At 44.9% G+C, this 26966-nt stretch overlaps 1 protein-coding gene across 2 annotated transcripts in view; it reads right to left on the bottom strand.

Moving 5' to 3' along the window:
- SAMD4A (sterile alpha motif domain containing 4A) overlaps positions 1-26694 on the bottom strand; it is a 208373-nt gene extending 181679 nt beyond the window's left edge. For both annotated transcript variants that reach the window (XM_004738818.2, XM_004738819.2), the window contains exons 1-2: positions 26558-26694; positions 24661-25280 (exon numbers count right to left, since the gene is read on the bottom strand). In XM_004738818.2, the coding sequence (XP_004738875.1) occupies positions 24661-24856 (196 nt within the window). In that variant the 5' untranslated portion in view covers positions 24857-25280; positions 26558-26694. The remainder of the gene's footprint in view (positions 1-24660; positions 25281-26557) is intronic.
- Between the last annotated feature and the right edge of the window lie 272 nt (positions 26695-26966).

Here is a 26966-nt window from a genome sequence, read left to right as displayed (position 1 = left end):
TAACATGGAAGGCAAAAACCAGTATCCTCCCACTAAAAATATAATTTGGAAATCATATGCTCAAGGGGCAAAGATTTTTTTCTACTATCTTCCTAAAATGTCCACATAAGACAGTTAACAATTCCTAAATAACATTGAATGAGACATGCCACTAAAATATATTATACTGAAGCTCTTCTCATTTAACTCATTAAACACTTTTAGGTGTTCTGCTTAATTCCATTGTCTAAATATCCAAATATGATAAAGTCTATATTAAGAAGGACATCAGACTGTCCCTCTACTCCTCTTGACACTGTTTCTTGACTCATTGTATTGCTGTTAGGAATATAAAGATTTTGGTCCACGTTACTAGCTTTTTAGTTCACTCAACCATTTATTCAACAAATATATGCTCCTGTCTGTCTGTCTATCTATCTATCTATCTATCTATCATCTATCTATCTGTCTTGAGCACCTACTACGTATTCATTTTGACTCTATAGCCATGAACATACGAAGGCCCTAACCTCCAGGAATTCAACATCTATATTACTGTGTAGTTACAGGACAATAAGTAATGCCCTCGGGGAAAGGTGTTCGAATGTGAGCTGGGAGGGATCTGCTAAGTCAGTCTGTAGGGCTAACAAGCCTGGACATCAGAAGTGACCTTTGTGTTAGGACATGAAGGATGAGAGAGAGGCTGTCAGAGGAGAGGAAGGTATTCCAGATGGATGGGAAAGCATGTGCAAAACACCAAAAGGGCCGACAGGGGCAGGTTTCACAAGTCTGTATCTCTAATACTGAATATAACAGCACAGAGCAGGTTTTTTAAATGAATGAACAAAGTGGGATTTCACATGCAAAAATTCTACTGCTTTCATTATTGGGCTCTTATGCCTTCCTTTTCTTAAGCTTCCCCTTCTGCTGTATTTTCCATATATAATCAATTCTGTCCTGTTATTTCTACTTATCATTTTACTTCTAACCAGGAGAAACTGTATGTGGTCTGTATACTTCAAAGTTCCTGATTACACTAGCATTTTAAAAAGTAGCACTTTTGTTCTGTGTGTTATGCAGATAATATATGCTAATACAGGCCTAGAGAAATCAAAATGAGCATATCCAGCGCTCCTAAGAGTGGTCATCCAGTGGGAAGGGGGGTGGATTACAGGAGACTTTCACTTTCTCTCACTTTTCTGTACATCTCTAGTATAAATCTCTGAAAACCTATTATCTGTCTTTTTTTTTTATAGGAACTATGTTTTACTTTTTTTTTTTTCCCAAAGATTTTACTTATTTATCCGACAGAGAGAGATCACAAGTAGGCAGAGAGGCAGGCAGAGAGAGAGGGGGAAGCAGGTTCCCCGCTGTGCAGAGAGCCCAATGAGGGGCTTGATCCCAGGACCCTGAGATCATGACTTAAGCTGAAGGCAGAGGCTTCACCCACTGAGCCACCCAGGTGCCCCAACCATGTTTTACTTTGTAATAGAAGAAACAAAGACATTTTCTTAGAGTAGGCAGGCACATGAGTCATCTTCGCGCGTATGACCCGGTGTAGAAATTTCAGCAGGTGCCGCAGAAGAACCCCCATCAGTTCGAGGGCAACAGTAATCCCACTGCCCATCTGACTCTCTGTTCGCTCATCCTCCCACAGCTCACAACGGGCCACATCTAAGGAAAGCATCTCTCTCCACTGCCTGAGATAGTACCTCTTTGAAAAAGAAGCTGCATACCAGAACTCTCCATTTAAAGATGCTGTGTTTTAAAAATACCAAATACACTTGTTAAAATGTACATTTAAATCAGCTCAAGAAATACACATATTGGTTCAGGTACACTTTAGATGCTCACCATTTCAACCATTTTTCAAGCAAAATTAAGCATTTAAAAAATAATTTTCCATTGACCAAAGATTATATTTTACCAGATATTGTTTCTCCTAAAGCCATTTTCTCTTTTCTTCTTGGTTTGCCCCTTAAAATATCTAGAAAGCAAATGCCATCTCCTACATAGTGAGTTTGGGATTTGGGATTTTTTTTCTTCTAAAAGAAGAAGAGGAAAACATGACTAATTATTCTAATTCACTTGAGACTCATTCTGGCTAATGCAAGAAATACCTGATAGATGGAGAAAGAAAAATGATAGTGAAACCAGTTACAGATATGAAATACAATAAAAACCCCAGAACATTAAACTACTAATAATCAGATTTACTTAATAATGAAGAAACTAATTAGGTTCTCCAAAGAGCAAAAATAGTAATTATGACTAGAAATACAAAAACATAAGCATCTAAAATTATAAAAAAACAGAAATCATCGAAATTTTCAAGAAGAGAGAAGGGGTTAAATAAATTATGTATCATCCAAACAACAAAACAGTGTGCATCCATTATAAACTACACATTCAGAATGGCATACTATTGATAATTAGTGAAGCTGAATGTCAGGTATCTAGGAGTTTATCATATTATTCTACTCTTTCATGCCTAAATTTTCCATAAAACATATTTTATATAAATACAGTTTCTAAAACTATTCAGAGACACAGGAAATGCTCATGATACAATATCAAGCTAAATGGGTGAGGAGAGTAAAATACAAATTATAGAAAATACAAAATTCTAATTTTATAAAAAACAAAACAAACCAAAACCAAAACATAGATATACACAGAAAAGACAACGTAGAGGAAGTTTTCTAAAATGACAGCAATGAGTGGCTCTAGATAGCAGATCAATGATAATTGTTATTTTCTTCTTTTAGTTCTCCATATTTAAAAACGTCCTAACAATGTATAGATTTTACTCTTATAACTAGCAAAATGACAGGGAAGAATTCCTATCTGGGGAAGGAAAGAGGACAGGAGAACACAGCTCAGGAGAGGGAGCTGCTTCCTCAGAACGCATGCTTGGACACGGCATGGGATCCAAAGAAGACCAAATCAAGCTGACCATCTGCAGGCAGCTTACAAGCTATTTGAGGAAATAACTTCAACATAAAAAGATACGTAACCTTACCAGGCTGAAGACAGGTGTTGAATGAAGAGCTCTTACAAGTGCTACAGTAGTTTAAAAAAAAAGCAGAGTGGTTGAGGAATGACAGCCTCACAAGGTCGCCTGAAACTGGGCTCTGATGGATGAGTGGGACTTATAGAGGGGTAGATGGAAGGAAGTTGGAGGAAGAGGGATAGTTTGAGTTTAAGGTTCACACGGGGGAAGAGAAAATGGGGAACACACAGTAAAGCACTTTGGCTGAAACAGAGTTTTCGCAGAATCGTGAGAAATAGAGCTGCCGAACTAGGTTGGAATGAAGGACTTCAACCTCATCAGATTCCATGCCCTTTTTATAATCTTATAATGAAAATCACAGTTCATATACTCTAAGCTACACATAATTCTAGGAAATCAGTATTACGGCCTAGCTATGATATAAAAAATAAATAAAAGGAAAATAGTTTGTAACTGTCTAACATATCATAGGTACACTTTCGGGCACGAGATCTCGAGAAGACATCCTCACCCCAATACTACAATCACCATGTAAAGTTACACATACAGACACAGACACCCATTACAGACCACAAGTCATGGTGCTGCCAATGTGGGAAGCAATTCCTGGTAAAATCTCAAAGAAAACAAAATACACACTTCCATTTACTTAACTTGTGCAAAAAACCACCTTCTTCTTATGGAGTTGGCTGTAGGCTCTGACAAGCATTGATAGGGCTTTTCCCGTCTCTGTTGCCAGGTGGTCATTTGAATGTCAAGGGGAATGTTGGGCAATTCTCCGGCATGGGCGGCTGCCCTGGGCATTGCGGGGCTGCTAGTATCATTGGCCCTGCCCATAAAATGCCACTAGTAAACCACCCCTTAATGTTGTGAAAACCAACAACATCCCACAAATTTCTAAGGTACCCCCCAGAGACCACAACCAGTCTTGCTGAGAACCACTGGGATAGAGTCAGCACCTCTCGCTGAGGTAATACTGGCATTGTGGACAGGCCAATTTCTCTTGGACATGGCTGTCTCCTGCAATGTAGGATGCCGGGTATCCTATCATCAGGTGCTAAAATCCAGTCATGGTGATAACCAAAACAGAGCCCCTCAACCATCCTCTCCGGGGTGCTACCTCTCTGCTTTTGAGAGATGCTGAGATCTTGGAAGATTTGAATGACAAGTTACACAACTGAGTGGAAGAGATGAATCTATGATGAATCTGTCAAAGAAATTAAGTTCAGAATCATGTGAACAGAAAATGAAGACTATAATAAAAGTATCTGTGAATGCTTACTAACAGTTGCCTATCTATCAACCCCTAAGATAGCCTTTGGCTACTTCTGGAAGGAGCTAGTTACTAAAAAGCCTGCTACCTGGGAGTCTGGGAAGTACACTGTTCAAGAGTTGACCACTTTGGGTTTTCATGCCATTCAAGTGGGAAGGTCAACTTGGAGTGAGGCATGAAAAGAATGTCGCGTGACTCCTTCGAGAGACTCGGCACAGCTGACAGAGTGGCCATGACAGGGCTAGGAGAGAGGAAAGGGGAGGACTCAAAGACACTCAGGAGAAAGAAAAGGGAAGATAAGACTGCCTTATCAGTGTCTTCTCACCTTTTATAACCCAGGGACTTTTAAAATAGATGTTTTTAGGAACTCTCTGTCTCCTTAGCCTGCTTTATTTTTCTTCATAGCTCTTTCCACCAACCATAGTGTCAACGACACCACAGGTACGGAAATATTCAGTGAAACAATTCATTCAACAAATATTTATTGCATACCTGCAATATTTGATGTTCTCCTTCTGATGCTGAGAAAAAGCATTAACAAAATCGACAACACCCTTCTTTCATGGGCTTTACATTCTAGTGGGGGGGGTTCAGATGACAGATACATAACGTAATACTTCTTACAGTGATAAACATGATGCCTAAAATAAATCAGGGTAAGGGTTTTAAAGAGGGTGGTCAGGAAGACTTCTCTGAGGAGAGTACAAAGACCTGAAGGACATGAAGAAGGGATCCATGTAGACATCAGAGGGAATCAGAGGGAACTCCTGTCTTATTTGAAAACTAAAGTTAACATATATCATGGTTAAAATAAATCAAAGGAATGGACTTTGCTTTCAAATGAAGGAAGAGAAAATGTCTTGCCTACAGCTGTATCCTCATCTTCTAACATGGTATGTGTTCCTTCCCATATAAAATAGTTCTGGGGCACCTGGGTGGCTCAGTCGGTTAAGTGACTGCCTTCAGATTGGGTCATGATTCTGGAGTCCTGGGATGGAGTCCCACATCGGGAGTCTGCTTCTCCCTCTGACCCTCCCCCTTCTCATGCTCTCTCTCAATCTCTCTCCCAATTAAATAAAATTTAAAAAATAGTTCTGAATGCCACAAAATAAAAATTCTGAAAAAAATGAATGACACAAACCACCTTATTACCACCTGGAAAGACATATGTCCTCCCCATATTGAGAATCACTAGCTCTAACTGATGTTAATATCATTTGGCCTCAAATAAATTTGCTTACAGTTGAGTCTTGCTACTTCAATTGGTAACATTAGTTTGATGCTGAAAATATCGGAAAAATAACAACATGGAAAATCCAATATTAAGTATCCACACTACATATGGCGATAAGATTCTCACACACTGGAGTGAAGAAATGAGCTTTTTGACCCAGCAGGTGTCTACAAATCAGAAAACCATCCGTTTTGATTGGCCCATAGCTGTCATTTTTTCTATCGATCTCTCGGCATTCCTGAGAGATGAGTACACAAATTGTCTGTCTTTAGAAAATTTCACACACAATGACTCATTGATCCCTTTTAACTTTCATCCCACCTCTAATGTGTCTTAAGTTGGCATAAAATAAACCAAACTCTAATATGAGGACTTTCTAGCATAAAGTACTAATTTGAGCTCTTTGACATAGTGTTCAGACAATGTAAATACAGAAATGTCTTCTTAATATATAAGCTGTATACATTTTAACAACTTAAAACCTTCCTGAGAGGATTAAAGGAAAACTGAGCAGTTACCTCTTTCTTTCTTCTGGAAAACTAAATGACATCACACAAAGGGAGAGAAATAAGCTTTTGATAGAAATATCACTTGCTCTCAAAACTCATTTTCCTATCAACAGGCTGCATCATAATTTAGCACTTCCCAGCACAGTCACACTATAAGAATGGAAAGGAAAAAAAAAAAACAAAAAACCAACACATGTAAGAAAGAGTCCTCATAAATTAGAAAGTAAAAACAGATGCCCTCATGGAAAAGGAGACAGAGAATAAAAACCACAACTGGATCATAAATATAGGAAAAAGTACCATTAAATAAATGCACCTGAAAATAATAAGTCTATCAAAAAGAGGTATTGTGTTTGTTTTTAATGATAGCCATTTCAGAAAAAAGGGTACAGGAAGTCAGTACTTAAATGTTCGCAGGAACGTTCATTGGGCCAAACCTTCAGAAGGACGATATGGTTAACACACGATATACAAAATTCTAAGAGTGTATGACCCAGAAATTGTACTTAAAGGCATAGATCCAAGGTAATAACCGTGTTTTAAAGGATGTTTACCACAGCATTGCGAGCAACCGGAAATACCCTGAAGGACCATGGGAGGCACAACTGTACTGTGAGAAGCCATACAGTCACTAAAAATATTGTTGTAAGACAATTCATGGTAATGCAGCAATATATGAATGACATACTTGGTTTAAACAGACAGTTTAAATAAGATTTTTTCACAGAACAGCACATAAACACGTATCTACTACTACAATACGGTCATGTGGTCTTAATTTTGTGTATGCATGTAAACAAATTTATTTGTGTATTTGTGCTGGGAAAGAAAACAAAATGAATTCCATAAAAGGAAGAACAGGATCATAGGTGCTAATTGATGTGATTTTCTCCCTTTTTCAATTTTTCTATCATCGGAACACAATTCTTCCCAAGAACGTTGTCTTCTGAAGAACTTTTCTACCTAATTTGCTAGGACCTGATTTGCACAATTTGATAAATCTTTTCAGACACAGAAGAAAGTATACTTAATAAAATAGACCTCTCAGTAATAGTTTTCATGTCAAACTCCATCTCATCCATTCAATGCTTCTAATTCTCTATATTCTAATCTGATCTGGTATAAACTTAGCTTAGAACATTTATTTTAATCAGAAAGCATGTTAACAATTGTGTTGCCAAGCAATTGGGAAAAGGGCAGTAACTGAAAGATCTTCTATTTCCAATAATTAAATCATATTAGAAGTTAAGTAACATCCCAAACATAATTATCTAGTACATTTCATCAAACAAATTTTACTTTGAGTGCTCACTGTTTGCTAAGCACTGGACCGATCATTAATTTGACAGAGCCTTCTTCAGTACCTTGGACCCGAGATAAAAGAAAATTCAAGTCTAGGGGGTTAATCTGAACAGTTGCCCTTAAGCCCAAAGCCCAGGAGAACAGTTCCTCTGGTAAAAATTCCTCTGCTGCATAAAGACGACTCTGGATGCTTTATCCCTCAGCTGCTATGTCTTATCTGTAAGCTTTCCAACTCCTGCACATGCAAGACACCCCACCCTGAACCCAAACCTCAACACTTGAAATACAATTTGCCAAAGATGAAGTCAGCCTAGCACTTAATCACAATTCCAACGGTAAAATAATGCTGTGCTTTATTCGAATCACATTTCAGTGAAAGCAGGCCAACCGAAGCCACCTGTTACTTGCATAGACCCCTCTTTTAGTAGCTCGGCAACAAAATACTATAAATATTCATTCTTTATGAAATTGCTCAAAGGTCACTTTGAAGGGGAAGGTTATCAATGGGACAGCTGGCAATAAACTAGCTGTCTTTAAAGACTCCACACCTGCATTTTAAAGGGCACTGGTAATCGAGAACATTGTAATACACTGTTACTACATCGGTGGGGAAAGTTACTGGAAAATATTACCAAGTGTGTAATTTCTAAGACCATTGTATTTGATAATTTAACCGTGAACATCATCATTTAAATTCTATAAAATACTATTTGCCTGAGCAGCGAGCTCCTCTTTTCAAAAAGTTCACTGAATAATATCGGTGTTACGAATAACCTCCTTAACCCGCAGGAGCAACAGCCTAGATTTCCAACAGCCTAGATTTCCAACAGCTGTCAAAATAGATTCCAGTATCCATTCTACTCAAGTGTGTTAGGAGAAGATCTTAAAACTGTCAGGAGTGTCAGGATGCTGGTAACTTAGTATAACATGTAACCCAGACGACTCCACCAACTGACAGAGAAATGGAGAAAGCTTGAAGCAGCTCCAAGAGAAAAGCTCATTCAAAGAGAGAAGGACGAGGAGGAGAGCAGGTCCGCGAACAGGCCAAGTCCCAGCTCCACGCTCTGACCCAGTGGCTTTTACCACTGGGAGCTACAGAACAGAATTCTGAAAAGACGCAGCATTCATTCCTGGAACAGAGGAACATGTCCTAGGGGCCCCGCATGCTGCGGGTACCAGGGCCGTTGCTCGTTTAGGGCAAAGTTGCCAGATACAGCAAATAAAAACACGGGACCCCCGGTTAACCTTGAACTGCAGACCCATCACGAAGAGTTTCTGAGCACTGTGCGTGCTATAAGCGTGCTCCCATGGCCCACAGGGTATCAGCAGTCCAAAGGTAACTGGACGTCCTATGCAAAGGTCTTCAAACACATCTCTTCCCTTTGGGAGCCAATGTTCCAGTGCAGGATAGTGGTATAAAAAGGTAAACATTTTGAACTTGTTGTTTTTAAAAATGTACTCTCCTGTACATTTCACCAGGATTCACTAATTCTTCATCTTTGTTCACCTTTTAAATAACCGTTTGAGAGTAAGTTGCAGACATCAGGTTCCTTTATCCCAAGACTTCAGTACACATCTCCTAATAATAAGGACATCTTCTGATGTGACCAAGGTCTAATTTTATTAAGAAAAGTCAAAATTGTATATGTTATCCTTATTATCCCCTAAAATGGATAGAGTCCACACTTAAACTTCACCAATTGTCCCACTATCCTTTATGGCAATGCCCCCTCCCCCCAACCTAGGCTCCATTCCAGAACCTCCTGTTGCACTTAGGTGTCCCCTCTGTTGATTTCCTTTGCTCTGGGAGAGTTCCTCAGCTAACACAGTAACTGCAATCCAGCATGCCAGGTGTTGAGCTGGTGATGTATAGGGGTGGGGGGTGAGGGCACTGGGTACCATGGGGCATCTTCTTCTCTTGCCTTCACCCACCCATATCCATTCTACCTAAGGACCAAACCATACTGATGTTTTAACTCTTGAGGAGTTCAACAAAATATCCAAGCATTTTCTCCCTAATTGGAAAAAAAAATCCAAGCATTTCTCTGAGAGTCTCACCCTCTCTCTCAAGGAGAAAAGGGGAGAATCTGAAAGAAAACCAACAGCAGCAATTCACCTCCAAATTACCTCTACAATACCATGAACCCAACATACGCACACGATTGTTTCCCTGTAACCCACCCGTGGCGTAATATCAGAATCACACACGAGGTTCAAGTTCAACCTTACGGATCACAAATTCAATATTTCAACTGTGTTCAGATCATCGGCAAGTACCACAATAATCTGGAAAATGTGCTAACACAGCTCATTCTGCCACAGAAAGGAAATGTGAGAATAGGGAGGTTTTGTTAAATACAAATGACAAGAAACCATTCTCCTCTTTCTACTAAAATTTTGTTCGGTGACAGGTAAAGGCAGAAGTAATATTAAAGAATAAAAAGCCAAGCATAATATTTTCTTGTTTAGCTGAGGTACACAAAAATATGCAAAAGTTTCCCACTCAATGGCTTTAAGTTGAATAATAACTTTTATGAGGAGTTCCTTCTTTAATACTAAAACAAAACAAAACCCAAACTGTAATTATCAACAGATTTTCAAAGAATCTAGGCCTGCCAGTTTATGCATAGAATCCCAGTTTATGCCTCAACGACTTCTTGAACACTCATAGTGTCATATCTGAAGGCAGGAGTATCATGGTCACAACACAGCATTTTAGGGAGCTTTCCCCAAAAGACGTTCTTTAGCACTGACATCAAAGTCCTTCACGCTCAAAGAGAATGCACCCAGTGACCTAATCAACTGAATGGATGAAAGTGGACACCAACAGAACTTTGACAAGTGACAGCCAGGCCAGGCTGTGGGGGCTGCGGGTCATCGACTCCAAGTTCTGATGGAATCAACAGATTCGGGCCTTTTTCCAGGCCCAGAGATGGCCAGCGTTTACCAAGAGAATCTTGCGAACGAGCAAAAGATCTGAAAAAGAATCTATGCTTATGTTTTCCTAGACCTTTTGAACACTCACATTCCTGAATTTTGTATCCCACTGTTTCAGTGAGTCCGTTGAGAATAATGTCAGCCCGCATTTGTAGAACGTGATGCAGCTTCCCAAGTCTTACCTGCCTATAGAATCCCGCTTCATCCTGGGAGTTATCCCTGTGAGTTCCAAGGGGGGGGGGGTACTCCTTTCACAGATGAGGAAATGGAGGGTCAGAAGTTAAATAATGTTTACAAGGGTGACACACTTCTATGTAAGAATGCCAAGACCCCAACCTGGACCTTCTCTAAGGGACTGAAAAGTGACAGCCTCTATTTCTCTCATCCCATCTGGCCTTTTCCCCTACCTCTTCATACCAGCCTCGGGATTATCATCACGTCCTATTTCTTCTTATGAAGTCTTTTTGCGGTTAGGTTCCTCTCACAACCAAGATGTAACCAAGCTAGGGCTAGAAGTTCAGTGTCTTTGTACTCATTCACCACTCTTCCAACAACAACATACGGAGACCACCCAGACGCCATGCACGCTATTAGGTACTGGCGGAGGAAAGTGAACGAGACACAGGCTAGCCTAGAAGGTGGATGATGGCAGCACCCCGTGACTGGTACCGTTAAAGGAGGTACCTGCAGGGTGCAGGCAAGCCCGAGGGGATCAGGGGACACCCTCTGGAGGAATCCTGCTTGGTCCACCACCTCACCATGCAAAGGAGCCGCTTCACCAACCAGTGAATGACATCCCTCCCGTAGGCATGGGGACAGTCATGAACAACAGCCTGCTCTCTGCTGGGATTTAGAGTGACTCCAGCGTGGCCGAGTCGGATTCCCCGTAAACATCATGGAACTGTGATGATGCTGAAATAAAGCCCAAACTTTCTACACTGTTACTCTCTGGTGTTTCAAAATATGAATGCCAGTCATCTTCCAATAAAAATGAATCTGTGCTTTACTGTGAGTAAAGAAAACGGAATGGGTTGTGGACCTGAATTCGAGGAGACCAACCCGATGAACAGCCTTTGACACTCAAGTAAATAGAGCATCCAATAATCCTTGAATGGGGTGACTGCAGCAGCCACAGAAAGTGGCACGATACCAAGTTCTAGGTCATAGATGGTCAGAAGGTGACGGTGGGTAACAGCAGAACTTCCTCACCAGCAGGTACCCCCAGCTGACCTGAGTCTTCCCCAATCTTCAACAGAGGGGCTGGCATAGTTACAGTCTCTCCCACCTCCTGAATTCTATGCTGTTCGAAAATAAAATAAGGGGGATTCACTCTTACTCCAACTGTAACATGTGTTTTCTTAAACTAATCTTCAGAAATTTTCCACCATTTACAAACAATGGGAGAGCTTGTTTTAATTTACAGCCCTCAAGTTGGTGCTTTGCCCAATTCCGGATCCTAAGGAGATCCTGACCCAGCTCATCAATTGCTAGCTTGTCAACGTCAAGGATGCCATGAGCTATTAGATAACACATTCCTCATTCTTTCCTCTCTGCAGCCTGCCGAGCCTGTTTCCTTCCCCAAGTCCTGCCCGTTCATGCATAGGCGGCAGAAGCCTCCATTCCACGAGTCTTTCTTACAGGAAGGGAAATGTCTGAATCGATGCTTTTTGCTAATTAAGAAAAAAAAAAAAAATGCCAGTGGAAAGAAGAAGCCAAACTGTATCAAGCTACAAAGCATTAAAATGGACAAGCCACAAAGAATTCTTCCCAGATTAGATTTCTAAAATATTAGAGGGAAACCTATTAAAATTATCATTAAATATCCTTACGTACTTTTCATTTAACCGCCAACATATTTATTTACCTAAGAACTGGAAGAGCCCTGCAGCGTTCAGGTGGTGGTGAGGATTCAACACGGGCCTTCGGAACAGAAACACCTCAGGGACCTTAGTACCTTTCCAACGGCTCTCAACCTAAGCTCCTTCATCCAGAAAATGGAGATAAGATCTGCTTTGTGGATTTACATAATTTTGAAGCCAGTTAATAAGCACTCACTACGTGCTAAACTCTGGGTCATAAGCACATTATCTAATTATTGAAATATAGTGCATTTAATTTTTACAACCATCAGTTCTGCTCCTTTGTATCATTCATCTGTTCAATAACTGGAGATGGCATCTGAGTATATGTGTAGCTATCTGCACAGTGCCCAACACATTGAAAGTGCTTCTTTAAAAAAAACAAGGGTGGTTCAGTAGGTTGGTTAAGCATCTGCCTTCGGCTTGGGTCATGATCTCAGAGCCCTGGGATCAAGCCCTGCGTCAGGCTCCCTGCTCAGCAAGGAGTCTGCTTCTCCAACTGCCCCTCCTCCCATTCGTTCTCTCAATCTCTCTCTCAAATAAATAGTCTTTTAAAAAATTTCTATAGTGGCACCTGGATGGCTCAGTGGGTTAAAGCCTCTGCCTTTGGCTCGGGTCATGCTTTCGGGGTCTTGGGATCGAGACTCGCATCGGGCTCTCTGCTCAGCGGGGAGCCTGCTTCCCTTTCACTCTCTGCCTGCCTCTCTGCCTACTTGTAATCTCTCCCTCTCTGTCAAATAAATGAATAAATAAAATCTTAAAAAGAAAAATTTTATAAAAAGAAAGAAAAGGTAGCTATTACCCTATATATGGTCACTTGTAGAACCCCATGGAGAAAACAAAAAAGATTTAGAGATAGAGATTGCAATTATGAGTTAACTCTGCTAATAAGTGACTGACGCTCGCAGGGCTTTATCACTGCTCTGGTGGGACCCAAAAGAAACAAGATCCAATTCAGCTCATCACATCTCTTAAACAGGATGGCCAGATTCATCATAGTGATCTAGCCTCACCTCACTGCCTACTTCAAAAAAGAAAAGAAAATCACCCTACATATTTCTTTTTTTTTTTTTTTTAATTAAGTTTGGGAACCAAAGCATTAATGTTTATAAGGTTTTGGGTTTTTTTTTTTTTTTAAAGATTTTATTTATTTATTTAACAGAGATCACAAGTAGGCAGATTGGCAGGCAGAGAGAGAGGGGGAAAGCAGGCTCCCCGTCAAGCAGAGAGCCCGATGAGGGGCTCGATCCAGGACCCTGGGATCATGACCTGAGCTGAAGGCAGAGGCTCAACCCACTGAGCCACCCAGGTGCCCCACCCTACATATTTCTTAAACAAAAGCCACAAATCAGGGACACCAACAGGCCAAGAAGTACAGAAGGAATCCACTGGAAGCAATCTGAAGAAGGCCCTTAAGACCACTCATACAGTCTCTCTTTCTCCTCTGCTCCCAACAGCTTTGTTATTCGTATCTTTATTCCTGATTTGCCTAAGCCATAGAATCTTAAGGTTAGAAGGGACTCTGGAGGTTATCAAGGAGGTCATAGTTTCTTTTTTTAAAGAAACCCATGGAGTGGGGGGTGCGCCTGGGTGGCTCAGTCATTAAGCCTCTGCGTTCAGTTCAGGTCATGATCCCAGGGTCCTGGGCTAGAGCTCCACATCAGGCTCTCTGCTCAGTGGGCAGCCTGCTTCCTCCTCTCTGCCTGTCTCTCTGCCTCCTTGTGATCTCTGTCAAATAAATAAATAAAATCTTAAAAACAACAACAACAAAAAACCATGGGGTCCCTACAGTGGAGAAGCACGTGGGATTGTCTGGAAGTGAGACTGCTTGTTTCCTCCCTGACCAAGGGAATAATGGGAGTTCCTACCTCATTTCATAGGGTTGTTGGGATGCGTGCCCGGGGTAACGGATGCAAAGAATTCAGGATCGTGCCTGGCGCACAGCACGCACTCCATAACAAGGAGCGGGTCTCATGCAGAAGCATTACTCGGTGTCTGGCGCTGTCCTGAATGCTCACCCACCCCCAGTGAAAAGCCAGCCTCCACCTCCTACAGCAACTAAAGCCACTGTCCGGGAGCTCTAACCATCAGAAAATTTTACTTTGAGCTAAACTTCAGCTTCCATATATTATCCTCTACAAGGATACTGAATTAAAGCCCTCAGCTCCAAGCCAGACTTCCAAGGACCAATGACATTTGTCATGTTCTCTGCCCACCTTCTTCTCCAGCCTAAATGCTCCCCTGGTTCTTCAAGTGTCCCCCATCCTTTTTCCTCTGGCTACAACCTCAGCTGTCCGTCTCCCTCAGCATGTGCACCAGAACTGCTCTCCGGACTCAAGGCACAGTCTGGCCGGCAGAGAAGACCTGTTTCTAAAGACAATATTATTATACACTATATTAAACATACAATGTATTAGTAAAGGTTCAGTGGCTTTGGGGCAACCGCATCGTGCCATTATTCATTCTGAACTCGAAGTCTACTGAAAGCGAGAAGTCCTTTTCCTGCACACTACTGTGGGGTCGTCCCTCTTCGGGCTGGGGTCTGGGGGATACGAATGTAAGGGCTCTGCCTACAAGGATTTCAGAGTGATCCTGTTACATTCAAGTATTTTGGCTCATGAATCAGTCACCAGGTGCCTGGTTGTCCCTCTAGGTTCATCCATGGATTTGATAACTACACCTGGGCTTACGCTGTAGTCCTTGTCATAGCCACCAGCCTTGGGCGGGTGTGACCTGACAGCTCCACGCCTCAGTTGTACCACTTCTCTCCAGCTTTCTGCCTTCTGGCTTCTCTGTCACCCCAGTGTGGGACCCTGGGAAAGACTCAGCACTCACGATGTGCAAACTGGGTAATGCAGAGACTTGGTACCCCAGGGCAGCCCTTGACCAAGGGGAGAAGGGAGCCATGGACCAGTGCCACCTTGTCTCTCCCTTCTGAGGCACGGGCAGCAGCAGTGAAGCTGGATGACATAATCCTGTGTTGGCTTTCCCTCCTTCTATTTCTCTCCAGAGTGCCCTCTCCTGTCTCTGGGATCAGTGCCCTAAATAAGCTACCTGAACGACAGCCCCTGCCTAGGGCTCTGCTTTCTTGGGGACCCCAGGCTAAGTCACATGTCAACACGAATAATGATGGCAGACAGAACACGTGAGCTCTGAGGAATGGCACCAAACTCCTCCCTTAAGGCTGACAGCGCCAAGCCAGGCCTGCCTGTCAGTTCCTGATGCCACACTGAGGCCACATAACTAGACTCTGACCCAGCCTCCACATCTCCATTTGATTCAGCAGGAAACAAGGGGATTTGTCAAAGGCTGTGCTAAAATTCAGATAGGGGCTGGCTACCAATTCCTGTGATCTGCCTGGAATACAGAAGTCTCCTGTAGGCTATCTCCCTTCCTTTCCCAATCTCCCATCAAAAAGGAAATGACATTAGTTCTCCACAACCCATTCTTTCCCTTCTTATGAAAGCCAGGCCACTTCCTACTTCCTCATCCAAACACTCGCAAATCAAATTTCAATTACTCTTCTGGTATCTGACACAAGATTAGTGTTAACTTCATAGGTCCCTGCACAGAACCTACTTTCTCCTGCTCTTTTACAAACTGAGACAAGGTTATTTCTCAAGGTTCTCATGATTGTCTTATTCCTTGACCACTCTTCAGAAATTCACAAGTGGTTCCACATTGCCATTTTAGTCACACACATTTCCATCACGTATTTCGTGCACATATGCACACTGACAGAAAAGTATACAATGAAAAGTCAATGTTCTATATGCATTTATGCTGCACACACAAACACTTGAATTCTACTGACAGACCAGGGTGAGCTGCCTCAGAAATTCCGATGATTGTGCTGTATGGGAGTGCGCTGGGGAAGTAGGAAGAGATCTCTCCCATCCGGTCTCTGGAATTAACATTCCTGCTCTTTCCAGCTCAACTTTACAGCCCACAGCATCAGCAAAAAACGAATCTCTCCTGGAGCCTCATTTTCCATGGGACACTGATCATTAGAATGCCTAAATTCCAGCAGGGACACCTCGAAAAAGCTCAGGGAAATGCTACCGCAGAGCCTGGCGCTGCTTTCCTCCAATCCAGACTCATTTCGGGCTGGGGAAGAGACGGTGGGAAAGCCTCTGAGCCAGGGGAAGAAATCATAGTGCTTGGACAGAGATGATTTTCAAACTGCTCTCCTCCGAGTTAGGGTGGGGGAGGGGAGGAGCATCCACTTCCCATAAGCCTTCATGTAAAGTTTCATTTGCAGCAAACAAAACTCTTCTGATTCAAGGCATCCATAAGACGTGAAAGCCAGGGACGCCTGGGTGGCTCAGTTGGTTAAGCAGCTGCCTTCGGCTCAGGTCATCATCCCAGCGTCCTGAGATCGAGTCCCACATCGGGCTCCTTGCTCAGCAGGGAGCCTGCTTCTCCCTCTGCCTCTGTCTGCCATTCTGTCTGCCTGTGCTCGCTCTCTCCTTCTCTCTCTCTGATAAATAAATAAAATCTTTAAAAAAAAAAAAGACGTGAAGGCCAGTGCACCAATCACCTCTAAATAACTTTCCATCTCTAATCAGTCTATGATCTTTCCACTCAAAGAGTGGTCCACAGACCTGCAGCAGCATCACCTGGGACTTTACTGGAAATACAGACCTTGGGGCGCCTGGGTGGCTCAGTGGGTTAAGCCTCTGCCTTCGGCTCAGGTCAAGATCTCAGGGTCCTGGGATCAAGCCCCACATGGGACTCTCTGCTCAGCCTCCTCCTCTCTCTCTGCCTGCCTGGGTGCCTACTTGTGATCTCCCTCTCTCTGTCAAATAAATAAATAAAAATTTAAAACAAACTAAAGAAAGAAATACAGACCTCCTCAATGAGAGTCTTCAGTCTAACAAGATCCCCAAATGATTTATGAGCACATTATATTTTGAGAACTAGTCTAAGCCACTTATGCCTTTTCCTACACATGTTCAAAATGTTTCTGCTGAACACGAGTTCTAATCAAGATAACATCTAAAAGTACTCTGCTGGGAGGAGCCAAGAGAACTATGACTAAGTCTCATAATTTTATGGCTAATATTAGGAATAAAAATATTAGGGGAACAGATATTTCATTTAAATGTTAGAGATCACATGGGTGCCTGGGTGGCTCAGTGGGTTAAACCTCTGCCTTCAACTCAGGTCATAATCTCAGGGTCCTGGGATCAAGCCCCACATGGGGCTCTCCACTCAGCGGGGAGCCTGCTTCCCTCTCTCTCTCTGCCTACTTGTGATCTCTCTCTGTCAAATAAATAAATAAAATCTTTTAAAAAATAAATAAATGCTAGAGATCACAAAAAAAATTTTTAAAAAATTAAATGTTAGAGATCACAGAAGTGTTTGGATTACTCCTGCTATGCAGGAATTCATTCCTGATAAACAACAGACATCACGCTCCCCTATCTCTAACGTAATCATATTCATCCTTCAAAGGCCCAGGAAGTCTTCCGCTTTCATGGCTCACACACAGAATCCCCCTATATGTGTGGTTTCCTTTATAAAACTTGCATTACGGATACTACAAAGGCAAGAAGTGCGAGAGTCTTAAAGCACTTCGTTTCAAATGACACGTTCAGGTTTATTCCTTCTGCTCATTACTTCTTGGACTACCCAGCCCACCCTGTTCTCTTCCTTCCATTCAGCTCCATATTCGTTCTCTCATGGAAACCCCAGCATGTAGTAACTGTTTATGGTCTAACCATTACATATATTGATGTTTGCTTTACCTTCACAACTCAAATGTAAGTTCCTTGAGAAGAATCATTATACCTGGGGCGCCTGGGTGGCTCAGTGGGTTAAAGCGTCTGCCTTTGGCTCAGGTCATGATCCCAGGGTCCTGGGATAGAGCCCCACACCCGGCTCTCTGCGCAGCAAGGAGCCTGCTTCCTCCTCTCTCTCTGCCTGCCTCTCTGCCTACTTGTGAACTCTGTCTTTCAAATAAATAAATAAAATCTTTAAAAAAAAAAAAAAAGGAATCATTACACGTAGTTCATGTTTTGACGTGGACCTCGTTCTCTGCTCTGATATTTGGGGAATGAATAGGTCATAAGGAACTTGGTACCACAGTTTCTTTTTTTTTTTTTTTTTAAAGATTTTATTTCTTTTTATTTATTTTATTTCACAGAGAGAGAGATCACAAGTAGGCAGAGAGGCAGGCAGAGACAGAGCGGGAAGCAGGCTCCCTGCTGAGCAGAGCCCGATGCGGGACTCGATCCCAGGACACTGAGATCATGACCTGAGCCGAAGACAGCGGCTTAATCCACTGAGCCACCCAGGCGCCCCGGTACCACAATTTCTTATCCATTAGTCCTTGCCAGGTACCAGTTGATGGTATCATTTACTGTGTAAAAGAAACCACCAAATTATTTGCTTGATTTTTTCTTTCCCCTAGTAAATCAAGCAAGGAAAACTCTATTACAATGTTGCTATGTGGAGTGGGAACAAATTCCTACAAGTAGCTTATGAGTCCCCAAAGTGATGTGCTCCTGCATAAAAGGAGGCGATTTCGTCCCAAACCCCATGCTGGCCTTTGGGTACAGGCCTCAGAGCAAGGCCCTGGCATTGGACTCACTCACCAAGCCCTCTTGGGCTTTCCCTAAGCTCACCTCTCATTCTGAAAGTTCTGCTTTCTTTGGGAGATCCCTGCCTCAGGCAGCTTACACAGAAGCAAAAAAATAGCTCAGAGGAGACATCTGATTCGGCATCTTAATCTATGTGAACTGGTAAAAGTCAGGAAGGCCTTAGAAAGAATGATTGGGAGGAAGGGAAAAGAAGGAACCGGCTAAAACCTCAAGGCAACAGTTCTCTTTTAAAAAGAAAACAAAAACAAAAACAAAAAACCACACCTTTCCTGGCAGATGAGTTCCACAGAGCACTTCACTCAGAGATGCAGACCTCTGAATTTCTCCTCAGATCACGGAAGAGAAGTATTTTGCCTTCTCTGGTGTTGTCACGGCTCTCTTTAGAATCACACCTGTGCAGGATATACTGGGAAGTTTCCGGCTACTTCTCAATCCCCTGTGACCCTCATTTCACCCCGCTTTGTTTATTGAAATGTAAACACACCGATGGTAGCTGTTAAGTTTGTCTACCTCTCACTCGCTTTCACAGGACCTGCTTATGACACATATGCCGTTGCCTGAAGCCCTTGAGCACGGAAGCTGAACGGCCAAATCCAAGTGCTTCACAACAGAGAGCATAAACGTGCGTGACCGGCCACCTGTCATGCTAGACCAACCCATAGAAAATGACACCTTCGGTGGAAAGTGCTTCAGATATAAAGTCCTTACACATTTTGTTCAACAAAACGACTTCTGCTTTTCACATTCACCAACTGGAAGGGAAATAAAAGCATCACCAAGTTATGTAGGAACAGTGGGCCAGGGTCAATTTTTTTTTAGGACCCAACATGATAAAGAATAGAAGAAAGCTGACATGCAGAAGGTGGAGGGAGGTAGACTTGTATCTTTTCGGGGGCCTAGTCATCTTCACTCTCTTCTTGATCATCTTTTCGAGAAAAAGAGTTCCTCTCATCTCCAATTCATATTCCACATTCCACATCCACTGGCAATCCCAGTGGAGGCAATCCCACATAAGTGAGAGGCAAACTGAAGCCATGCAGCATAGAAGAGGTCCTCAGTGGATTATTAACAAGTAACCTCTGGACAATAACAAGGTTTTATGAGCTCCATTTTACAGATGGGAAAACTGAGTCTCAGAAAGTAACTGACTAGCCCACTCTTATTTCAAAATCCATACTCTAAGAATCCCTTACAACAGATGCCCTCCCATGGATATAATAAATGCCCACCTGGACAGTATCTTCTTTTCATCTCCACATCCATCCTTTCTCCTCCCCCACAGATCAATGCTGAGAGCAACAAAGCTGTCCAGAGCTGACGATGCCACCAGGTGACCAAAATGGAAATGGAAATGAACCACACTTGACCTCATTTCTCCCTTTGTGCCTCTCAGAGGATCATGCAAATACTAGAAGCTCCTTCCCCAAAGTGTACAAATACACACACACCCCTTCCATCTTCTACCTCCTTTCCTAAAATCCTTCTTGGGCTTTCTAACATCTCTCCAGGATTGAATCCAAACATCCTAGGCTGGCAAATCCCACACACCTGCAGCTTCTGTTTTAACTTTCTCCTCCTCATGGTCAACATTCTGCTCTCCTCTAGCCACCCTGAACTCACTATTTCCTGCACAAGCCCCTTCAAGAGGCAACATTCTTATCAAAGCTATCCCTTCTGCTTGAAAAATGCCTTCATGCCTACTCTTTACAATTCTTTGGACACACTGAACCAACTCCTAGTCACCCTTCAAAATTCAACTCAAACATATCTCCTTTCCAGTAAAATGTTCTCAGATTCCCCTAGACAATTAATTAGCTGCTAGGTTCACAATGCTCCCAGAAGCCCTTCCTCCACCTTCTTTATTCCCATAATTGTGCTTCAGCACAATGATATTGTATTAGTCATTTATTCGACACTGGGCATCTATGGACCAGGCTCTGAAATAAAGCAAGGCACCTGTGCCCCACACTGCATAACACAGGAGCAGGAAAGTAGTAGGCAGTCAGAAAATGAATGTTGAATGAATAAGGGAAAGGAAGAACTACACACAAGGTCTCCTCCAGGATCATCAGGAAAATCTCCATCCTCTGCTTTCCTTTGACTCCATCTGTGATCTAAAAACAAGCACCCTGGGGTATGGCATACCCACACTGTGGAAACCAAACACCATAAAAATCACAGAGTCAACATTTTCATCCTCAAATGAAAGTAAATGGGCACACGGGTCCTTGTACAATTTCCACAGCTGGTTTTGTCTCAAGCACTGCCATTTCAGATCATCTTTTCTGTTGTATTAATTGTAAGTAAAGCAACAATCTTTTTGCCATTTATTTACCACAAACATATGCAACTGCCCCAGAGTATGCACTGTTTTGGAAGTCTTCATGGATTCACTTGTGACCCTCCATTTGTAAAACTATTTCCACCGCAAAACATATTTCAAGTCCAAATGACAAAAGTCATGAATAAACAATGCCATGCAACCTATTTTTCTTTAGGAAACTGCAAATAAAGCCAGTGGGTTCCATTTTTGCCATTTTAATGCATCAAAGGAATTGTTAGCCCCAGAAACACTCACCTACAAACTGAGGCTGGCCGGAAGTCTCATGGTTAATCTGGGTTGGTGGTCAAAGTGCACTAAAATCTACGATTTCAGGGTTCTGGAATTCAGCCTCTACTTAGGAAGGTGACCATTAGCAATACCCATTGGTAAATCTAGAAGGGAAACACAGACACACACACACACACACACACACAAGCCCACAGGGATGGATTCAACCATTTTTTTGGATCTCACATGACCATGAACTCAAGGCAAAGGATAAACCAGTGAACCCCTAAATTCTCAATAAGTGCTAAATTTAAGAGACTAAAAAGTTAGTATCAAAATACATCCCACAGATCTCAAACAAGCCATGCTTAACGTGAAAAACTCTCTCTCTCTATTTAAAGTCAGTCCTGGAGAAAACAGAGCCAAGTTCATACTATGACTAATTAAATTTTTTATTATACTGAGATCATGCCTTAGATAGGAATTTAGTTCCCATCCAGCAAGGTTTAAAATCTCTCAACACCAAAAGAAATATTTGCTTTTTAATTGATGATCACAAAGTACAGTAAGTGATACATGATGATTTTGGTATAGGAAACCCCAGCCAGCCAATGAATGAGTCATTCCACACAGCCTAGTTTTCTGAATGGGTAAGAGCTTTACACACCAAAACCGCCTTGGAGGTTAATTATCTTGAGTGTCAATATTTTCAAAGTTTATGGCATATTTCCTTCTCTTCTCAAAGACTGTACTTGAAAGCATACCTTTTGGTAGTTCACGCTCATTCATGCTAAATAGTAATTACTGATTTACATTATTACAGAGTAATGCCTGCAAGATCAATTGAGCGTTTCTATCCTCACATATCCAAACCTTAGGGCTTCTGCTCCCAATTCTTGTGTCGAAAGTAAGAATGCTTCTATCACTTTCCTGGTGGCCAACCTGTCTAGGGTCACCTTGCACTGCTGGTGACAGCAGCCCCTCATCCCATTTTAAAGGTGCTACCCCTAAGAGACTATGGATTAATTTTTCCCATTAAAAAAATTGTTAGGACTGTTGTCTAAAACAAGAGTAAGTATGTTCTGAGAAAGGGTTTGAAATATTCTCCCATAATTTCTGCCCTCTATTCTGATTGCCGGGTGGACACTTTTGCCCCTTTCCTGGCTCTTGGCTAGGTTCCAGGTACGTGAGAGTCATACTCCAGACATGGATGGATAATGACAAAGCTTGATGTTCTTTATGAACCTCCTAGAGAAGTAAATCGACTCAACACACACCCTTACTAATGAATTTCTGTCCTGGCCATACAACAAAGCGAGTGTGAAGTTTTCCAAGGAAGCAAAATCAGGTGGAATGATTAATTCAGAAACTGGAAAAGGGTCCCTGTCTTACATAATGGCTCTAGATTTGGTATCCCTATGGCATTTGGCAACAGGAACAGGTAGGCTTACACAAGTTAAGTGTAGTGAGATAAAATTTGGGGTGGGGGGGAATTACCAAGTGACTTTTAAAAACTCAGAGAAATTCATTTTTCTCTTGGTTTATTCAATGGCAAGGTTTTTAAAACGAGCAACTTCTTTTTGCACCACACGTTGAATGCTTTCACTTACTGAACTGCTGCTACGTGGGGGGAAAGTCTCTAACTCGAAGGGTAAAAATGTTGCTCTAACATTTGAGTCACCTAAAGATTCATTACCATTCTTTGAAATAGTCCCTACAAGCGGTGAAGTCAAGCATTGGACATCAATGGCTATACTGAAATCTCCTGCATTCTCTAACACCTGAAAGTTTACATAACCTTGTTTGTCAAACCTGAGAAAACAAAATTGAGCTGCTGAACCAGGCCACCCTGTCATATCAAGGACAGAAGTCAAGAGAGTAGATCATCCCTTTTCCTCGTTATGCTTCCACACCCTTATGAAGGAGGCTGGTCCTTCAGCTATTTATAAATGTGGAACTGAACAGAAAGGGCCCCCCCCCCCACTGCCACCCCTGTAAGGGGGTAGGCTGTCTGGGCTCTGGCTAAATCCCAGTGGGGCCTGTGTGATCTCTCTCATGTGGCCTTCCACACCTGGCAGCACAGGGACCTCTGGGTCCAGTCCTGTCTGGTTAAGAAAAGGGCTGTGAGGATTTCCCGGCTCACTTCCAGCCTGTGATCCTATATATGGAAACATCCCATCCAAGGGTTTTCAGCCTCATGAGCACCACACCAGGGAGGAGGAGTGAGGAGGAGGCCAGCTCTCCTCTTGCTGCCCAGACAGCACACTCACTCACTCTGGTGTCTCCCAGGCCCTGCTGCCCTGGACTGGACCTTGTCATCCAAAGGCAGCCCAGACCTCTGCTGAGTCTTGCAGACTGGTGGCTTTAACATGGAACAGCTGGAAGAAGACCCTGCATTCTTTCCTCTGCGTAAACACTGGGGGCTCTGTTCACCCTCCTGCTGCAGCATGAACGAAAGAATTTCCCCTATCCAAAATTATACGACCAACAGACCTTTCCCCCATCCCCCATCCTTACCCCCACTTCCCCACCCGAAGATATAATTTCAGTCTGTCACCACCCATACTAGCAAATAGAAAACTGCAGCACGTTCCCAGTATATTCACTTTCTATACTAGTTGAGATGTCTGTAAATACTAGCCAAGTATGAAACAATTGTTATATTCAGTAAAGTTTTCCGACAAAGAGCATGACAGACCCTGATTCACGCCTTCTCTCCGCGGAGACCCTTTCCATAAGATCCTTTCTACAAGATCCATAATCAACACGATAAGGTCGTGATTGGTCAGTATAACCCCATAGAATACAACCTGCAAATATCATTTTAATAGTCTGTAGCGTCACCTGCGTCTGAGTCTGAAGACAGAGCTCTAAAACTGGAATATCCATGGGGGGAAACGAATGATAAAATTGAATTTCCATGTATTCCTCATACAGCCTAATCAAAGCTCGGCTTTCTGAAGGGCAGTCCGGCTTCTTCATGTGTTGCTGAAATCCAGAGAGCCACGTTGCCCAGAAGGAGAAGAAGAAGAAGGGGGTGGGGGGAAAGCCCAGAAAATCCAGACTCTACGTGACCTGACTTACTTATTTCCCAGGAAACTGCATGAGAGAAAAATCAATCATTCATGCTACCGTGGCTACCACACGGAATGGGCTGAAGGAGTTGACAGTGGGCAAAAAACCAAAGCGGCCAACGGAGGTAAGTGGGCGGCAGGGACGGGGTGGGGGCGGGGAGGTGGTGGTGAGATGCCAAGGGCCCCGGCTCGCGCCCTCCGCGTACCCGCTGGGAGGCGGGCGGGGGCGGGGCCCTGGCCGGAGGCTGGGAAGCAGGAGGGGGTGGGGGAAGGAGGAAGGTGGTGGGGGGGTAACAGGCGGGACAGCCGTGGCCGCGCACTTACCGGGGCTGTTGGCCTCCCCTTCGAGGACGTGCAGCTCGGCGCAGTCGGCCAGCGAGTGCTCCAGGCAGAGCTGAAGGAAGCGGGCCTGGGTCTGGCTCACGCGCTTAAGCAGCGACAGCAGCGCAACAGTCTGCTCGCACTCGTTCCAGCCCTTAAACCAGCCCGCCAGCACCCCGACCTGGTCGCGAAACATCATGGTTAGGGGGCGGCCCTCGGTCTACGAAGCCCCCTCGGCGCCCCAGCCCGCCCCGCCCGCCCCAAAGTTTGGCGGAGCCGCAGCCCCGCGGCCGCCGGAGACGCGTTCCCGTTCCAAGGTGGCTCTGGTGCCCGGACGCTGCAGGTACGGCCTCGGCTCCTGCCTCTGTCGTCTGGTTTCGGTTACGTTCCGGTGGTTCTGGCTGATTTCCCCAGAGATGATGACAGACAGTGGCACGGAAATGTTTCTTTTTTAAAAAATAACGATTAAAAAAATTCCCCACAAGGCACACAAACTGAAAGAATGCTCTCTTTCCCCCCCTTCTCGCAGCTTCGGGATGGTGATTTCCGGCGTCCCGGGGTCTCTTCCCCGCTGGGCGGCAGCTCGGACCCTTCACACCCGCATTCCCGAGCGGCGATCACCACTGGAAGGAGAGAAAGGCTGCAGTGAGACCTCGGCCAGGGAGAGAGCGCGCCCGGGAAACGAGTGCATCAGAAGGGGCGGGGGGGCGCCCCGCGGGGGGCTGGTCCCCCCCAATTCTGGCAGCCCCCCTCCGAACCCGGATGCGCGAGAGGAGCTATTCCCGTTCTGGGAATCGCCAGAAGGCTCCTTCCCAGGTGCGTGAGGAGACCCCACGGCTTCCTGTTGCTGCCGCCGCCAACCGCTGGTGCTCCCCACACACCCCACCCGGGGTGGCCTCGAGGGCTGAGCCTGCAAACGCCAGCACCAGCAACAGATCCTCGCGCGGAAAACTTGCAATGCGGCTGCGAAGGGGCGCGGGGGTGGGGGTGGGGGCTAATGCAAAACAGAGGCGGAGGGAGCAGCAGCCCGAGTTCCTTCCTCCTCCTCCTTTTCTACCTCCTCCTCCTCCTCCTCCTCTTCCTCCTCCTCCTCTACCTCCTCCTCCTTCTCTCCCTCCTCCTCCTCCTTCTTCTCTACCTCCTCCTTTACCACCTCCTCCTCCTCTTCTCCTCCTCCTCCACCTCCCGGAGAAGCAGCCGAGCGGCTGCAGCTCCATCTACAGCAACAGCCAGCATCTCCACCGCCAGGCGCCCCTCTGGATTTAGGCCGTGAGCAGCCGCGGCAGCAGCTCGAGACAAAAATAAACTCCCCACCCAAAGCTCGGAGCCCAGCGGGCGGAGGCGCAGCCGGAGCCCCGGCTCCCCTGCGCCGCGCCGCTCCAGCCCATCCGGGAGGTCTCCAAGGGCCTGCTTTGCCCAGAGCGATCAGATGTGTGCGTGCGTGTGCGTTTGTGTGTACGAGCCTGTGCGCTTTAGGCATTCTGCCCTGACTGCCACCGCCTACGGGCGGGTCCCGCCGGCCCAGCGCCTCGCCCGCGCTTCCCAGGCCGGAGACTGCACGGCCCCGGGCGCGCACCAAGCGCGGAGACCGCCTGAGTCCGAAACACTGTTTCCCCCGGCGGGCTGGGCGGCTCCGCGGAGACTGCGGCTCCACGCCGCCCGCACACGCCCCCCAACGACCGCAAAGAAGAAAGTTCAGCTTCGGGGGGCTCCCCCACTCTTATCCCTGTCCGGGTGGCCGCCAGCGGCGGAGAGAGGAGCCCAGCGGCTCAGCCCTCGAGGGGCCAGCATCCCTCTTCCCGCCTCCCAGAAGTTCTCGAGCAGAGGGGGAGGTCTCTCGGGAAGGAGACCCAGTGGCCGGCAGATCCCCTCCCGGGGTCGGAAGGGTGGGGGCGCTCACCTCGGCGCGGCTCATCCCGGCGGCTCGGGGCCCCACGCGTGTGTCGGGGGCCGCGGCGGCTCTCAGAGAGGTTGCGGGCGCCCGGAGCGCGGGCCGCGGGCCATGCCGTCGGGGCGGGCGGCGCTGAGAGAGTGCGGCGCTGCGGGTCCGGGCAGCCGCCGCCGCCGCTGCTGCTGCCTCCAGTGTCGGCTCGCGAAGGACTGAGCCGCCGGAGCCGGAGCTCCCCACATGCTACTGATTAACATACACCATTACATCATGGGCTTGGCAGGGAGCGCCCGAGAGGGGGGAGAGGAACCCGGGCGGCGGCGGCGGCACGCGGGGGGGAGTCGGGGGGAGGATCCCCGGACCCGGCCGGCGACGGGGGTGGGGGGGGCGGATTCCTAAGTGGGGACCAGAAAAGGGGAGG

This window comes from Mustela putorius, unplaced genomic scaffold (assembly GCF_011764305.1).
Source record: "Mustela putorius furo isolate JIRA1106 unplaced genomic scaffold, ASM1176430v1.1 tig00000129_pilon_pilon_pilon, whole genome shotgun sequence".
Lineage (NCBI taxonomy): Eukaryota > Metazoa > Chordata > Mammalia > Carnivora > Mustelidae > Mustela > Mustela putorius.
Note: the sequence above shows the minus strand (reverse complement) of the source record. Positions and strands in the feature narration are given on the sequence as shown.